Raw genomic sequence first — 18,197 nt, forward strand, 5'->3', positions numbered from 1 at the left:
TAGACACAGAGCCTGATGTTGCAGAGGCACCTCACACTCACTCTGCTTATGTAAAAGCTGAGGAATGGCCTGTTTTCCACAGGAATTCAGCTGTGGAATTGTGTATTATAACCAATTGCTTGCATCATACAGTGCCCTCCACTAATATTGGCACCCTTGGTAAATATGAGCAAAGAAGGTTATGAAAAATTGTCTATATTGTTTAACCTTTTGATCTTTTGTTCAAAAATTCACAAAAATACTCGGCTCTCATGGATATGAAACAATTACAAACACAATACAGGTTTATCACCATTTTGAAGTTGTGAAAAGAGGGAAAATTGATCAGAGGCATTGCACAATTGTTGGGCATAGCCAATACAACAATTTGTAATGTCCTGAAAAAGAAAGAAGCCACTGGTGTACTGAGCAACGGACACCGACTGGGTCAGCCAAGGAAAACAATAGTTGATGAAAAACATTGTGAGAGCTGTGAAGAAAAACCCCAAAACAACAGTCAGTGACATCAACAACATCCTCCAAAGGACAGGGTTGAAGGTATCACAATCCACTGTTCAAAGAAAACTTCAAGAGCAGAAATATAGAGGCCATACCCCTCTAAACCCCTGTAAACCATTCATCAGCAGTAAGAATTGGAATTTGCAAAGAAATACAGGGATGATCCACAAAAGTTGATGACCTTTAGTTGATGACTTTGACAGGCATCTTGGGTTTTGTTAATGAAAAATATATGTGGCCCATTGTCTGCATCGGCATATGGCAATGTGGGTGCTGCAGACACTCTTCAAGAGTTCAAGAGCACCTTAATGCTGCAATCTGATAATAGGTTACACAGTCTGTCTGAAATAGCATATGCAGAAGCTCTAGGGCTGAAATCAATGCCTCTTTTACACTAGTGTTGCCATTATGGGGTACAGATTGTTGAAACTTTGCATGTAAAGTCAACTTAGGTGATGACTTTGTTCTTGAAACAAGTAGACAGGAATTGAAAAACAAAGAAAGCACAAGGAACATTGCAGAATGTAAAGAAGTACAACAGCAATCACCAGAAATCTCTGGTGTAGGGGAATGCACAGACTAAAAAACACATGAAAGCACAACAGACACTGCTTAGAATTTCAGTATGTTTACATTTATCCTTTAGTATATGCCTTTGGTAAAAAAAAAAATAAATAAATAAAAAAGTGAACTAGAAAATATTTAAGTAGTTTAAAGGTCAAAGGCTCAACTTTCAGAATTTTAACCCAAGCAACAGAAAGCATAAGCAATACTTTGCAAAAACAAAGACTAACAAATTATACTGGTTGAAATTAAAAAGCAAAAATATAGCTGCATGTAGCGATGATGGGCCCAAGGACTATGGTGCCATCGCCACCCGGTGGCTATATGAAAACGATGCCTGGTAAATAGAGTGCTGTAGAGTAACTTGTTTTGTGCTGATGTTTGGCTTTACAGCAGCTTCCATGTCCAAACATACAGCTCATATTTGCTGATATAATGCATTATAGATAAGATAAGAGATATATGTTTTATCTAATTATTAGCCATTAATTAATTGTAATGAAGTAATGTGTAATGTGTATGTAAACATGCATTTAAGGTGGTGCAAAATACCTTCGTTTATGTGCCTTTCTCCTAGTTTTTGATTTGACTTGAATTAAAATATAACAGTTATGCAAATATTAAGTGTAATTATGCCCACATTTAAGCAGGTCAACATAAGACGACTATTGCAAAGTCTGTTGTGTGTGCCTCATTTCCTGCTGCCAGCTGGAGACGCTATGACCGTGACCCACAATAACCACATCCATGTGATCAGCCCCAATGTTCAAACATAGAACAACAATTTGATCTAAATCAGACAATGCATTTAGAAGATATGAGACTCTTCCTATTTCCCTTTTTTGTTATTAATTTAATCCTTTGCCATGGCCACACCGCTTGAGATATCAAATATCCATATGCAACTTTTATTTGTTTTATTTTTCTGTGGACTGTGATTTTATGTACAGCGCTTTGAGAAGCTGCTTTAAAGGCGCTTTATAAAATAAAGTTTTTTATTATTACTATTATTTTTATTTAGCATCATCTATGTCTTGACATAATGTTGACACAGTCGGGTGACTCCCCTACGAGTATTTAAAAGTTCGCTGCATGTGCTTCTCACAAAATCCAAAATGTCTGACTTCCTGTTGTACAGAGCTAATGAGTGTCATTGTGAAAGTTGTTTGTGTTGATGAGAACAATACATTTACTGAGTTTCATATATATATGTACATGTATGTATGATATATGTTCCAAGTTTATGCACCCTGTAATGGGGTGCCGCAGAGTGCCCCCCACCATGCCCATGTAATACCTTTTGCCTGGGCCTAATGGCCAGTGACTCTGACGTATATGTAAATTGTTTGAACATGTTAAGCACCCAAAAGCCCCTGAAACCTTGAAAATGAATAAATAATAATAATAATAATAATAATAATCCTTAGAAGAACAATAGACAGAAATGTGAACAGTAATGGATGGTAGTACAATAGCACTAAAGAAGTGGATAACAATAGTGCTATTGTCTTATGACAATAGAACTATAGAAATGGAGTGGCTGGAGTTCCTTCAGGGCTGTATTTTTATGTTTATTTTCAGAACTAAGATGGATTTGGGAATAGTGAAGAAGGCTAAAATTGTTGATGAGGTGAGATCCTTTTAGAAGACAACATAATTCATATTGATATTCATATTGCACCTGTTGCTCTTCTCATGTGTGTATGTGTTTTCTAGACATACGCACACATACAGTTGTGCTTGAAAGTTTGTGAACCCTTTAGAAATTTCTATATTTCTGCATAAATATGACCTAAAACAACATAAAATTTTCAATAGTCCTAAAAGTAGAGAGAACCCAGTTAAACAAATGAGACAAAAAATATTATACTTGGTCATTTTTTTATTGAGGTAAATGATTCATGAACATATCTGTGAGTGGCAAAAGTATGTGAACATTTGCTTTCAATATATGGTGGGACCCCCTTTTGCAGCAATAACTGCAACTAAACATTTCCGGTAACTGTTGATCAGTCCTGCACATTGACTTGGAGGAATTTTATCCCATTCCTCAGTACAGAACAGCTTGAACTCTGGGATGTTGGTGGGTTTCCACACATGAACTGCTTGCTTCAGGTTCTTCCACAACATTTCTATTGGATTAAGGTCAGGACTTTGACTTCCATTCCAAAACATTAACTTTATTCTTCTTTAACCATTCTTTGGTAGAACCACTTGTGTGCTTAGGGTTGTTTTCTTGCTGCATGACCCATTTTCTCTTGAGATTAATTTCATGGATAGATGTCCTGACATTTTCCTTTAGAATTTGCTGGTATAGTATAGAATATAATTCATTGTTCCATCAATAATGGCAAGCCGTCCTGGCCCAGATGCAACAAAACAGGCCCAAACGTGTTACTACCACTAACATATGTCACAGATGGGATAAGGTTCTTATGTTGGAATGCAGTGTTTTCCTTTCTCCAAACATAAACAAACATTCTCATTTAAACCAAAAATTCTATTTTGGTCTCATCTGTTCACAAAATATTGTTCCAATAGCCTTCTGGCTTGTCCATATGATATTTAGCAAACTGCAGACGTGCAGCAATTTTCTTTTTGGAGAGCAGTGGTTTCCTCCTTTCAACACTCATGCACACCATTGTTGTTCAGTGTTCTCTCTGAGTGTGGACTCAGAGAGAGGCCTTTAGTTGCTTAGAAGTTACCCTGGCTGCTTTGTGACCTTGTGTACTATCACACGTCTTGCTCTTGGAGTGAACTTTGTTGGTTGACTACTCCTGGGGAGGATAACAATGGTCTTAAATTTCCTGATATCTGTCTGACTATGGATTGGTGGAATCTAAACTCTTTAGAGATGGTTGTGTAACCTTTTCCAACCTCATGAACTTCAACAACTCTTTTTCTGAGGTCCTCAAAAATCTCATTTGTTCATGCCATGATACACTTCCACAAACATATATTGTGAAGATCAGACTTTGATAGATCCCTGTTCTTTAAATAAAACAGGGTGCTCCCTCACACCTGATTGTCATCCCACTGAATGAAAATACCTGACTTTAATTTCACCTTCAAATTAAACTGATAATCCTAGAGGTTCACATACTTTTGCCACTCACAGATATATAATATTGGATAATGTTCCTCAATAAATAAATGACCAAGTATAATATTTTTGTCTCATTTGTTTAATTGGGTTCTTTTTGTCTACTTTTAGGACTCGTGAAAATCTGATGATGGTTTAGGTCATGCTTATGCAGATATATAGAAAATTCTAAAGGGTTCACAAACGTTCAAGCACCACTGTATAGAGTAACTGATGACAGCACATCTGTCTTAAGTCATTAATTATTCATCATATCACTTTCTTAATTAATTAAAATTGAATTTCAATCACAAAAGGGCTAATGTTCTTCCTCCTTAGTGGTTCACTTTGAAGGATACTCCTACAGGGCGTGTTCACCTCAGACTGGAATGGCTGACATTGCAGGACAACACTGATACTCTGGAGCAGGTGAATGCCTGTATACACTTTTAAACACACCTATATTAAACAGTAGTGAAGCAAGATGTTTAACTTTGAGGTATGTCTTTGTGTTCTGATTTAACACACACACACACACACACCTTATTTCTCTGTCTCAGGTTCTGAAAAGAAATGAAACAGTTCCGAGTAATACTGCACATCCCCCCTCATCAGCCATCTTGACAGTGTATTTGGATAAGGCCGAGGCGCTTCCTGTGAGTCACAGGTTTCACTTCATTTTTCATGTGCTTAAGTTGTTTTCCATTGTATATAACAGTTAAATAAGTACTTCTTAATAGCTGTCTGTGTGGCTATGTTTCTGACTGTTTTACTAATAGGAAATGTTAGGTAGTATTATTTCCTCGTACTGGATGTTTTTATTTGAATGTCATGCATTGTTTCATTGACTAAAATAAGAAAACAATTAGAAGTTTTTACAGGAAGATCCTATTTAATTTTATATTGCATAGATACTGCTATCATACAGTGCATCCAGAAAGTATTCTTCACTTTTTCCACATTTTGTTATATTACAGCCTTATTCTAAAATGGATTAAATTAATTATTTTCCTCAAAATTCTACAAACAGTACCCCATAATGACAACGTGAAAGAAGTTTGTTTGAAATCTTTGCAAATTTATTAAAAATAAACAAACAAAAAAAGCACATGTACATAAGTATTCACAGCCTTTGCTTAATACTTTGTTGAAGCACCTTTGGCACCAATTACAGACTCAAGTCTTTTTGAGAATGATGCTACAAGCTTGGCACACCTATTTTTGGGCAGTTTCTCCCATTCTTCTTTGCAGGACCTCTCAAGCTCTATCAGGTTGGATGGGGAGCGTCGGTGCACAGCCATTTTCAGATCTCTCCAGAGATGTTCAATCGGGGTCAAGTCTTTGCTCTGGATGGGCCACTCAAGGACATGCACAGAGTTGTCCTGTAGCCACTCCTTTGTTATCTTGGCTGTGTGCTTAGTGTCGTTGTCCTGTTGGAAGATGAACCTTCACCCCAGTCTGAGGTCCAGAGCGCTCTGGTGCAGGTTTTCATCAAGGATGTCTCTGCACATTGCTGCATTCATCTTTCCCTCGATCCCGACTAGTCTCCCAGTTCCTGCCGCTGAAAAACATCACCACAGCATGATGCTGCCACCACATGCTTCACTGTAGTTATGGTATTAACCAGATGATGAGTGGTGCCTGGTTTCCTCCAGACATGTCGCTTGCCATTCAGGCCAAAGAGTTCAATCTTTGTTTCATCAGACCAGAGAATTTTGTTTCTCATGGTCTGAGAGTCCTCCATGCGGGCTGTCATGTGCCTTTTACTGAGGAGTGGCTTCTGTCTGGCCACTGTACCATACAGGCCTGATTGGTGGAGTGCTGCTCAGACGGTTGTTCTTCTGGAAGGTTCTCCTCTCTCCACAGAGACACGCTGGAGCTCCATCAGAGTGACCAATGGGTTTTTGGTCACCTCCCTGACTAAGGCCCTTCTCCCCCGATCGCTCAGTTTGGCCGGGCAGCCAGCTCTAGGAAGAGTCCTGCTGGTTCCAGACTTCTTCCATTTATGGATGATGGAGGCCACTGTTGTCATTGGGACCTTCAATGCTGCAGAAATGTTTCTGTACCCTTCCCCAGATCTGTGCCTCGATACAATCCTGTCTTGGTTTGTACTCTGACATGCATTGTTAACTGTGGGACCTTATATAGACAGGTGTGTGCCTTTCCAAATCATGTCCAATTAACTGAATTTACCATAGGTGGACTCCAATCAAATTGTAGAAACATCTCAAGGAATATCACTGGAAACTGGATGCACCTGAGCTCAATTTTGAGTGTCATGGCAAAGGCTGTGAATACTTATGTACATATGCTTTTTTTGTTTTTTATTTTTAATAAATTTGCAGAGATTTCAAACAAACTTCTTTCACGTTGTCATTATGGGATATTGTTTGTAGAATTTTGAGGAAAGTAATGAATTTAATCCATATTGGAATAAGACTGTAACATAACAAAATGTGGGAAAAGTGAAACGCTGTAAATACTTTCCAGATGCACTGTATTGCAACAAAAGCCTTTTAAGAGGTAGATTTAATTCACATTCAGAGCCGAAAAACAAGGCAAAAACCTGTGAAACTAAAAACCTTACTAGAACAAGAAACAAGCAACAAGATGACAGTTTAAAAGTGACATATATAGGGATAGTTTTTGAATTAGCACAGTGTTATTGGTTTATTTTTCATTCATTCATGAAGTTAAAATGCTTCAATAATTACCTTGTTTGTTAACAAAGCTACCTATATTTCCTGGACTATATGAAGATGAGTGACAAATTAAAGGGGAAAAAAACAACATACAGTGTTGGGTCACCACAAGCCACCAGAACAGCTTCAGTGTGTCTTCACATAAATTCTATGTGGCTTTGGAACAGCAGTGGAGGAATGAACACCATTTTTTAATTGTTATTTGATGATAGTGGTAGAGAGCGCTGTCTAACATATCAGTCAAAAATCTCCCATAGGTGTTCAATTGGTTTTAGAACTGCTGACTGTGAAGACCATAGCATGTAATTAATATCATTTTCATACTGGTCAAATCACTCAGTGAGCCCTTGTTCCCTGTGGATGGGGGTATTGTCATCCTGGATAGAAATGTTATCATTTTGTATTGATTTGTAGTGACCCAAGTTTTTCCAAACCATAGTTACAAAATTACACTAGTTTTTTTCCTTAAGTTATTCATTTGTACATCCTGAATGCTTTTTTGCCATGATTGAAGGTACTGTAACTTATACTGTGTTGATTTTCTTCTTCAAGCAGAGAGATCTTTGAGACTATACTCCTTTCTCTGGGGAAATATAGAGACTGGGATTATAACAGGACAAGACACAAATGAGACAATGTATACATGGGACAAAACATTGACTGGGGATTAGTTGGAACAGGAGTTTGTAAAACTGATAGCATTAACCTCTTCAAAAAACAGACAACTTGGTTGTGTTCATATGTTGTTTACATCATTTAAAAGTCTCTCTTGTTATCAATTTCAGATGAAAAAAGGCAGTAAAGATCCCAGTCCAATGGTGCAGCTTTCTGTGCAGGACATAACCCAAGAAAGCAGAGTATGCTACACAGATACACACAAACACATACACAGTTTTTCTTTCCAGTGCAAGCATAATTTGATGAACAAGGCCAAAGTGTTGCTGTTTTGGTTGGGCTGTTTTTGTGTTTGGTTTCTGTTCAAATTCATCAACTGCAGTTGAAAGGCACTCCATAAAAACTCTCCATCTACTCTATATTTATGTGCACTTAAAATGTATTTAACTAATAACCAGCAATATCAATGTTAGGATGCCAATAGCATTCTCAGATAGATTCCACAGTCTCAATGTCAGAGTTGTGCCACACTTTTATTTGTTTACTCTCATGACCTTTCTGATACATTACTTTTAAACCTGCTTTCAAAAAAGCTGGATTCAGAGTTGAGTAAGACATGCAGTATTCAGTATTCAGACCTCAAATGCAACTACAGATTAATGTGCTGTTTGGACAGTTGTATGTGCATTACGCATGTGGGGCAGAGTTTGCCACTGAGGTGTGTCTCAGTTATGTAATGATTCTGACCTTAAGTCATTTTAAATCCAGTAGCGACAGACTGTAAATCACTCACCAAACTGGCTGATGCTTATTTTTTAAGGTTTAGTACATTGAATGGAACATGAATTCTTTCTATTTCTTCACCCTTTTTTTGTGTTAAGAGGCCAGTTTGTGCGTGTTGCTGTGTGCATGGCACATAAATTGTGCTTTAGGCTCCAATGGCAGGTTTGTATATAACAAGCAAGTTTTTCGTGAAGAAAGTCATTGATTTGTACTTGAAAACAAGCACAAAAAGCTCACTACATCTGGCCCCCAAATCATATTGAGAGGAATGAGAGGAACTGATATGATTAGATATCACAGCTGCATGCCTACCCACACCTCTTAATAATGTATTCATCTGTACCCGATCCCGTTTTATATTTGCACAGCTCTGTGCCATGTTACCACTTGCAGTGCCGTTACCACCTACATTATGTTTTTAGTCATGGAGACACAAAAAATATATATGGCATGATCTTTTGTCTTGTTTTTGTGCATATTGCATGATCTACAAAGTAGAGCACATATGTGTTCAGCAAGCTTGCAAAGGTAGTGGTTATATTTTGCAGAGGTACTGGTTTATTATTACTTATTTTTACTTATTATGATGATTATTTTTTATTACTCTGTTCTACCTCCATGTTTTCATGTAGACCTGCTGGAATACGGTTAATCCTGTGTGGGAAGATGCCTTCACATTCTTCATCCAAGATCCACACAAACAGGACATTGATATCCAGGTATGGAAGTCCATTAAGACGTTGTTTAGCTGGGCTAATGGTTCCATAGTGCAGTGCAAAACAATCTTAACTCCTCTCCCAGTATAAAGAAGATATCACAGGCAATATTCTAGTACCTTTTACGCATTAAAATTACATAGAGGAATTTCTGGTGTCTTTCATCCCCTGTGTATTTGGCTACTTGACATGATCTATCCTATTATATCATATAGAGCAGGATAAAATAGACAGTTGAGGCAGCATAAAAACCTAATACTGCATAAAACCTAATACTACAAAAAAAAACCCACAATACAGAACAAGGATAACCTACAGTCATGTGAAAAAATGGAGTGGAACCTGTCTTATTTATATCCCTCTCATATCTAGTGTCTGGTGTTTCCTTTGTTATTGAGGTGTGTGGTGTCAACATGCCAAAATCTAAAGAGTTCTATAAGGCCTTCAGAAAAAAGGTTATGGATGCATATGATTCTGGCAAGGGATTTATAAAGATCTCCAAATTATTTCAAATACATCATTCCACTGTAAGGAAAATCATCTACAAGTTGTCACGATTCCCCCTTGAAGCAGTGTGCTCTAAGCGCAAATGCGCGCGCACCTGCTTTTCCGCTGTCGACCGTAGTGACATTGGGACACGTGTGTTTTGTTTATGTTTGTCATGTCTCCTCCCTGTTCTGTCATTGGCTGGGAATTCACGTGGGTCTGTATTGCTCCCAGCTGATAGCAGTTTACACGCTAATCATGTCCGCATATATACCGCACGCTTCCTAGCACACAACGCGGAAGATTGAGAAGTCGTAAATAGTAAGTAAGTGTTTAGCGTTAGTTTAGTTCGCGCCATAGCCATAGCCATAAGCGAGTTCGCGCTGGATTATCCGATTCCAGTCCCTCACCTTAGTTTGTGTCTTGTTTTGTTTAACGACCTAGATTCCTGCCTTGCCCCGTGTATGCCTGTTTGCCAATCGCCTGACCTCTTGCATGTTTATGGATTACGTTTTGGATCACGTTTAGGATTTGTCTGCCTGCCTGTCTCTTTAAATAAACAACTGTTATCCTGCACTTGCATCCGCCTTATCTCTGCTTCGTCACGATGCGTGACAGAATCTTCCGCCCTAACATGGATGCAGCAGGAGGATTAGAGAGAAGGCACGCCACAGCAACCAGGAAAATCATAGGACAATACCGCATCGGGGAACGCTCGGATTACTGGCCGCATTTTTCATCCGTGCAATTTCCCCAAAGGTACGCCATTGAATTGCCGCCAGAGACAGCGGGATTGCGAAGCTACCCGCTGGAGTTTCTCTTCAGCTGCCAGGAGTATTTCTGCAGCTTGGCGGTTCCCAAGCCTACTAAGAGAGAGTGGATCGGGTTCCTGGTGTCCAGGTTTTGCGGCCCGGCCCGTGACTCGGCGGAGCAGCTGGTGAGCTGTTTATGGAGGAGTTTTCACAGCCTGGACAACTTCATGGTCTTGATTTACTGGGGTGGAGAGTCAATGGACAGCCCCAGGTGGACCCACCATTCAACCTCTATTACGAGGAGATGGACAGGGCAGTAACCAGCGATCCACTTCAGTTTCCGGCCAACACGGGGGCGAAATCCCTGAGATGTATGACTGAGGGCTGCGGGAGAGAGACTCAGCTTCAATGTCCCATTTGCAGGAAGCTGGGCCTCCAGGAAGCTTTCTTCTGCTCTCAGGAATGCTTCAAGAGCAGCTGGCGGGAGCATAAGAAACTCCACCGGAGAGCCCGTGCAGAGACCCAGCCCGGGACCGACAGGGTGACCTCAGAGCTCGAACCTGAGCCCCACGAGGTGGGCTCACCCGCCGAGCTCCAACAAGAGGTCCAAGTCCAAGTCAAGTCTCACGTACCTGAGATCCAAGTCAAGTCTCCCGTCCCTGAGATCCAAGTCAAGTCTCACGTCCCTGAGATCCAAGTCAAATCTCACGTCCCTGAGCTCCAAGTCAAGCCTCCAGTCCCTGAGCTCCAAGCCAAGCCTCCAGTTCCTGAGATCCAAGCCAAGCCTCCAGTCCCTGAGATCCAAGCCAAGACTCAAGTCCCTGAGATCCAAGTCAAGCCTCAAGTCCCTGAGATCCAAGTCAAATCTCACGTCCCTGAGATCCAAGTCAAGCCTCCAGTCCCTGAGCTCCAAGTCAAGCCTCCAGTCCCTGAGCTCCAAGCCAAGCCTCCAGTTCCTGAGATCCAAGCCAAGCCTCCAGTCCCTGAGATCCAAGCCAAGACTCAAGTCCCTGAGATCCAGGTCAAGCCTCAAGTCCCTGAGATCCAAGTCAAATCTCACGTCCCTGAGATCCAAGTCAAGCCTCCAGTCCCTGAGCTCCAAGCCAAGCCTCCAGTTCCTGAGATCCAAGCCAAGCCTCCAGTCCCTGAGATCCAAGCCAAGACTCAAGTCCCTGAGATCCAAGCCAAGACTCAAGTCCCTGAGATCCAAGTCAAGCCTCAAGTCCCTGAGATCCAAGTCAAGCCTCAAGTCCCTGAGATCCAAGTCAAGCCTCAAGTCCCTGAGATCCAAGTCAAGCCTCAAGTCCCTGAGATCCAAGTCAAGCCTCCAGTCCCTGAGATCCAAGTCAAGCCTCCAGTCCCTGAGATCCGAGCCAAGCCTCCCGTCCGTGATGTCCAAGTCCAGCCTCCAGTCCCTGAGCTCCAGGTCCAGCCTCCAGTCCTTGAGATCCAAGCCAAGACTCAAGTCCCTGAGATCCAAGTCAAGCCTCAAGTCCCTGAGATCCAAGTCAAGCCTCAAGTCCCTGAGATCCAAGTCAAGCCTCAAGTCCCTGAGATCCAATTCAAGTCTCACGTCCCTGAGATCCAAGTCAAGTCTCACGTCCCTGAGATCCAAGCCAAGCCTCCAGTTCCTGAGATCCAAGCCAAGCCTCCAGTCCCTGAGATCCAAGCCAAGACTCAAGTCCCTGAGATCCAAGTCAAGCCTCAAGTCCCTGACATCCAAGTCAAGCCTCAAGTCCCTGAGATCCAAGTCAAGCCTCAAGTCCCTGAGATCCAAGTCAAGCCTCAAGTCCCTGAGATCCGAGTCAAGCCTCCAGTCCCTGAGATCCGAGCCAAGCCTCCCGTCCGTGATGTCCAAGTCCAGCCTCCAGTCCCTGAGCTCCAGGTCCAGCCTCCAGTCCCTGAGCTCCAGGTCCAGCCTCCAATCCTTGAGCTCCAGGTCCAGCCTCCAGTCAGGAAGGTCCAGGTCAAGTCTCACGTCCCTGAGGTCCAAGCCAAGCCTCCAGGCTCTGACGCCCAAGCCAAGCCTCCAGGCTCTGACGCCCAAGCCAAGCCTCCAGGCTCTGACGCCCAAGCCAAGCCTCCAGGCTCTGAGGCCCAAGCTCTGCTAATATCTCAGCCTAAGGACCAAATGCTGCTCACGCCCAAGTCTATCGACCCGGTTGCCCCAGTTCAACCCACTGACACGCACAGCCAAGTTCTGCTCATGCCCCAGTCCGCTGACACGCCCAGCCAAGCTCCACTCACGCCCCAGTTTGCCGACACGCCCAGCTAAGCTCCTCTCACACCCCAGTCTGCCGACACGCCCAGCCAAGCTCCGCTCACGCCCCAGTCTGCCGACACGCACCGCCAAGCTCTGCTCACGTCACAGTCTGCTGACACGCACCGCCAAGCTCTGCTCACGCCACAGTCTGCTAACACGCACCGCCAGGCTCTGCTCACGCCACAGTCTGCTGACACGCACCGCCAGGCTCTGCTCACGCCCCAGTCTGCTGACACGCACCGCCAAGCTCTGCTCACGCCACAGTCTGCTGACACGCACCGCCAAGCTCTGCTCACGCCACAGTCTGCTGACATGCACAGCCAAGCTCCGCTCACGCCCCAGTCCGCCGACACGGCCAGCCAAGCTCCACCCATGCCCAAGGTTCACCTAGTGACCTCAGAGCCTCAGTCTCCCTGTGCAGCTGTGGACGTCGCTCAGCCTCCCTGTTCAGCTGTGGACCTCACTCAGCCCGCCTGTTCAGCTGAGGTCGTCGCTCAGCCCGCCTGTTCAGCTGAGGTCGTCGCTCAGCCCGCCTGTTCAGCTGAGGTCGTCGCTCAGCCCCCGTGCTCCATGGCAAATAGCGTCCCCCCCTTCTGCTTCGAGGAGACCCACGCTCCTCTCCCTGGCCGCACGTAGACCCACGCTCCTCTCCCTGGCCGCACGGAGACCCACGCTCCTCTCCCTGGCCTTACAGGGGACTTCGCTCTGCCTCCCAGTTCAGCTGGGGACGTCACTCCGCTTTCATGCTCCGACGAAGACGTCGCCCTGCTTCCTTGCTCCGCCGAGTACAGTGCTCTGTTTCCCTGCTCTGCCGAGTACAGTGCTCTGTTTCCCTGCTCCTCCAAGGACGTCGCTCTGCCTTCCTGCTCCGCCGAGGACGTCGCTCTGCCTTCATGTTCCGACGAGGACGTCGCCCTGCTTCCCTGCTCCGCCGAGTACAGTGCTCTGTTTCCCTGCTCCACTGAGTACAGTGCTCTGTTTCCCTGCTCCGCCGAGGACGTCGCCCTGCCCTCATGCCCAGCTGAGGTCGTTGCTCAGCCCCCCTGTCCAGCTGAGGTCGTCGCTCAGCCCCCCTGTCCAGCTGAGGTCGTCGCTCAGCCCCCTTGTCCAGCTGAGGTCGTCGCTCAGCCTCCCTGTTCAGCTGAGGTTGTCGCTCAGCCTCCCTGTCCAGCTGAGGTCGTCGCTCTGCTTCCCTACGCCGCCAAGAACACCGTGCAGTTTCATGTCTCTGCTCGGGACATTCAGCCCAGGGGGCCGGGGCCGCCAATGAAGTGGGATGACTCATGGCACTCCGGGAGGAGTGCCCTTGGGGGGGGGGTTCTGTCACGATTCCCCCTTGAAGCAGTGTGCTCTAAGCGCAAATGCTCGAGCACCTGCTTTTCCGCTGTCGACCGTAGTGACATTGGGACACATGTGTTTTGTTTATGTTTGTCATGTCTCCTCCCTGTTCCGTCATTGGCTGGGAATTCACGTGGGTCTGTATTGCTCCCAACTGATAGCAGTTTAAATGATAGAAATTTTATGGTTTGAGGTTGCTTCACTGCCTCAGGGACTGGACAGCTTGCATTCATAGATTCAACTATGAATTCTGCATCATATCAAAGAGTGCCTGAAGATAATGTGAGGCCATCTGTCCAAAAGTTGAAGTTGAACCAAAAGTGGACCTTTCAACAGGATAATGATCCTAAACACATGAGCAAATCCACCAAGGAATGGCTCAAAAAGAAGAAATGAAGGGTTATGGAATGGCCTAGTCAAATCCTGGATTTGAATCCCATTGAAATGTTGTGGGGGATTTGAAACTGGCAGTACATGCAAGAAAACCCTCAAACATCCTGAAACTGAAAGAATATTGCATGGAAGAGTGGTCAAAATTTCCAGCAATCCGTGATCAGAGAATTGTGGACAATTATCCAAGATGCCTAAAAGAAGTTATTTCTGATAAAGGGGGTAATACTAGCTTTTGAGGCCAAGGGTGTACTTACTTTTTCCACAGAAGAATATCACATCTATTGATATTTTTGTTGAATAAATGATTGAAAAAGCTCATTTTACTTGTGGGTTTGTTCAAGTATATCAACTTCATTAACAGACACTGTTTCAAATATGTTTGCTTGTCCAAATATGTCAAAAAAGCCAACAATTTCCATGAGGTGTACTTATTTTTTTACATGACTGTATGCAATGATATTTCATTGCTATAGCTTGTCCTCTGAAAAGGCTGTCTTATCATCAATCAGGCTGCAGGCTCATCTGGTAACACACCAAAACAAGCATATACAATGCATTCGGAGGCCTAGGAGGCAAAAAAAAGATACATATATACTGTTGTTAAGTCATTGTAAGTATTTTATGACACATATACTTCCTTTAAGGAAGACATCATAAAATGCCTTTTAGAGTAACTCTCACAGGAGCCCATTGTGTTGGAGTTCCTTAAGACCTCCCTGTACCAACCCATACAGGATGCTGATCTGAAATGGGTATCACTGAAAACAAGCTATTTGTAAACTTGCACTGCATGTGCTGGTGGACAGATGTTTATGGGGAAGAGATCCTGTGGCTGAACCTTATTCTTAGTCATTTGACCTTGCAGCATTCTAGGAAGATCAATCTGCAGAATACTCCCTGCTGTGTCTAGTATGTAATGGACATTAGGCTTAAGACGATTGACAATTGGGAATCCCAGATAGATGACTATCATGATGACTATCAAGTCTTACAATTTAAATGTCTGTCGGAAAACGTGGTTTCTGCAGCTTTAAGATTGATCAAAATAAATTGATGTGTCTCATGATGATTTGTAGTCCAATATGAACCTTAATAATCTATATTGTCTCACTTCAGAGCAGAGCAACAAAATATCTTTCTCTGATGCATTTTAGATAAAGCAGTCTTTGTTTGCAAAACATGAATGATGGTTTAAATTTTGAAACTGAAAGAGCCTGTTGTTCATAAGGGCTATACAAGAATCAGTATCTTGAATTCTTGAATCAAGAGCATTCTTGACCCTGTTTATGGGTTATTAATAATAGTAGTTGGCTAAATGCTAATGCTAGTAATTAGCATGCAACAGCTGACAGCTTCTGGTATTTTTTTCTGCTGTAACGACGTGATGTGTGCACAACATGTTACCGTTGTATGGCCATACCTCCTTCTTTTCCTTTCTCAGCATCGGTGCCCCTACACCCCTCTAAAACCACAGGTGATACTATCAGCAATCTGTGGTAGTTAGTTGGCACGAAAGGACGATGGCATATTGCACACAACCTCACAAGACTCCTGGGTGGTACTATTTGAACCTAACAGGTTATTCATCTGTCATTGTGCAAGGACATAGGGTGGCCCAATGTCTAAGCAAAGATTGGCCCATTGGTTGAGAAAGGCTGTCACTATGGACTACAAACAGCCTATACTGTAAGGTACCATTCCATGAGGAATTCTTCCTCCTCATGGGCACTACTGAGAGGCATGCCACACCACACTTGATTTGCAAAGGCACACACCTGTCTATATAAGGTCCCACAGTTAACAATGCATGTCAGAGCACAAGCCATGATGTCCAAGGAACTGTCTGTAGACCTCCGAGACAGGACTGTATCAAGGCACAGATCTGGGAAAGAGTACAGAAACATTTCTGCAGTATTGAAGGTCCCAATGAGCATAGTGGCCTCCATCATCCTTAAATGGAAGAAGTTTGGAACCAGCAGGACTCTTCCTAGAGCTGGCCACCCGGCCAAACGGAGCGATTGGGGGAGAAGGGCCTTAGGGATGTGACCAAAAACCCGATGGTCACTCTGACAGAGCTCCAGCATGTCTCTGTAGAGAGAGGAGAACCTTCCAGAAGAACAACCATCTCTGCAGCATTCCACCAATCAGGCCTGTATGGTACAGTGGCCAGACGGAAGCCACTCCTCAGTAAAACGCACATGACAGCCTGCCTGGAGGACTCTCAGACCATGAGAAACAAATCACCTGGCCAATACCATCCCTACAGTGATGTAAACCTTTTTTAGCGGCATTAACTGGGAGACTAGTCAGGATCGAGGGAAAGATAAATGCAGCAATGTACAAAGACATCCTTGATAAACCTGCTCCAGAGCGATCTGGACCTCAGACTGGGACGAAGGTTCATCTTCCAACAGGACAATGAGCCTAAGCACACAGCCAAGATAACAAAGGAGTGGCTACAGGACAACTCTGTGCATGTCCTTGAGTGGCCCAGCCAGAGCCCAGACTTGAACCCGATTGAACATCTCTGGAGAGATCTGAAAATGGCTGTGCACCGACGCTCCCCATCCAACCTGATGGAGCTTGAGAGGTCCTGCAGCGAAGAATGGGAGAAACTGCCCAAAAATAGGTGTGCCAAGCTTGTAGCTTCATTCTCAAAAAGACTTGAGGCTGTAATTGGTGCCAAAGGTGCTTCAACAAAGTACTGAGCAAAGGCTATGAATACTTATGTAAATGTGCTTTTTTTTTGTTTTTTATTTTTAATAAATTTGCAAAGATTTCAAACAGACTTCTTTCATGTTGTCATTATGGGGTATTGTTTGTAGAATTTTGAGTAAAATAATGAATTTAATCCATTTTGGAATAAGGCTGTAACATAACAAAATGTGGGAAAAGTGAAACGCTGTGAATACTTTTCGGATGCACTGTAATTATAGCAAATACGATGTCACTGTCAGTTTGTGACTTTGTTAAATTTCTTGGCATGTATGCGCACATGTGCTAGAGGATATCCACGTGTTAAGCCCAAGGTATACGTAGTTTTTTTTTACACATACGCTAGCATATGCGCACAGTCGTTGCATAGCCTTACAAAGTATACTCCTTTTGATGTGTACGCATACACAGGCAGTTGATGCAACTTGCACTACCCCTCTGGCCTAAAAGAAAAAGTCATAATGAATATATCACTGCACTGGTTGGAAAACATTAATGTTTTGTAAGATGGAGAAAAGTCAAATGTATAATTGTTTAATGAATAGAACCTAATAATAAATTGAACGCCAGGGAATCAGCATTGCTAAAGCCACAAGCACTCAAAGTAGTTTTTAGCATAACACACTAGTGCTTTCTACAAAAACAGTATGTATGTTATATTGTGCATTCTAGTTCTATAATCACAGTACCAGTGAACATAAGAGTGAAAATCTTGTAGGGATAATTAACTTTATTCTGTGATTACAGTTTTTTGTTATATAAAAATAAATGCTTCAAACTTTCTTTCTTGATTCTTGTTCAGTTGAAATGTGCCACAGAGAAGCTATGGCTTGCCAGCAGTTAACTCTCTAACACTCTGTTTTTGTTCTGCCAGGTGAAAGATAATGACCATGTACAGCCCCTGGGCAACCTGTCCCTCCCTCTCTCTCGCCTTCTGTCTAGCCCTCAGCTCAGCCTGGATCAGTGGTTTCAGCTGAATCATTCTGGCCCAGCCAGTCGTATTCACATCAACACTATACTCAGGGTAACTTAATTTCTAATATTTTGCACTTTGCAATTTATAAATACAGTATGCCATAAGCTTGTGCCTTAAAATATTTTGTTTTACTTAATTAAATAATAGCAAAATGAAGTCCATAAAATAACCTCATATAGTGCTGTGAAAAAGTATTTGTCCCATCCTGACTTCTTCTGTTTTTGTGTACATCTCATACTAAATTGTTTCAGAAATTAAAATAAAGGCAACTTTTATTTATTTGTTTATTTATTTATTGAAGCAATAAAACTAAT

The 18,197-nt window shown here is 42.9% G+C and overlaps 1 protein-coding gene across 1 annotated transcript in view; it reads left to right on the forward strand.

The window, feature by feature from the left end:
- The window catches only part of esyt1b (extended synaptotagmin-like protein 1b), a 112,188-nt gene that overhangs the window by 25,247 nt on the left and 68,744 nt on the right, over positions 1–18,197 (forward strand). Inside the window, exons 11-16 of the mRNA XM_017479506.3 lie at positions 2,644–2,692; positions 4,484–4,573; positions 4,705–4,800; positions 7,632–7,703; positions 8,877–8,963; positions 17,782–17,931. Of these exons, the coding sequence (XP_017334995.1) occupies positions 2,644–2,692; positions 4,484–4,573; positions 4,705–4,800; positions 7,632–7,703; positions 8,877–8,963; positions 17,782–17,931 (544 nt within the window). The remainder of the gene's footprint in view (positions 1–2,643; positions 2,693–4,483; positions 4,574–4,704; positions 4,801–7,631; positions 7,704–8,876; positions 8,964–17,781; positions 17,932–18,197) is intronic.

The sequence above is a fragment of the Ictalurus punctatus genome, chromosome 11, assembly GCF_001660625.3.
Source record: "Ictalurus punctatus breed USDA103 chromosome 11, Coco_2.0, whole genome shotgun sequence".
In the NCBI taxonomy this organism is placed as follows: Eukaryota; Metazoa; Chordata; class Actinopteri; order Siluriformes; family Ictaluridae; genus Ictalurus; species Ictalurus punctatus.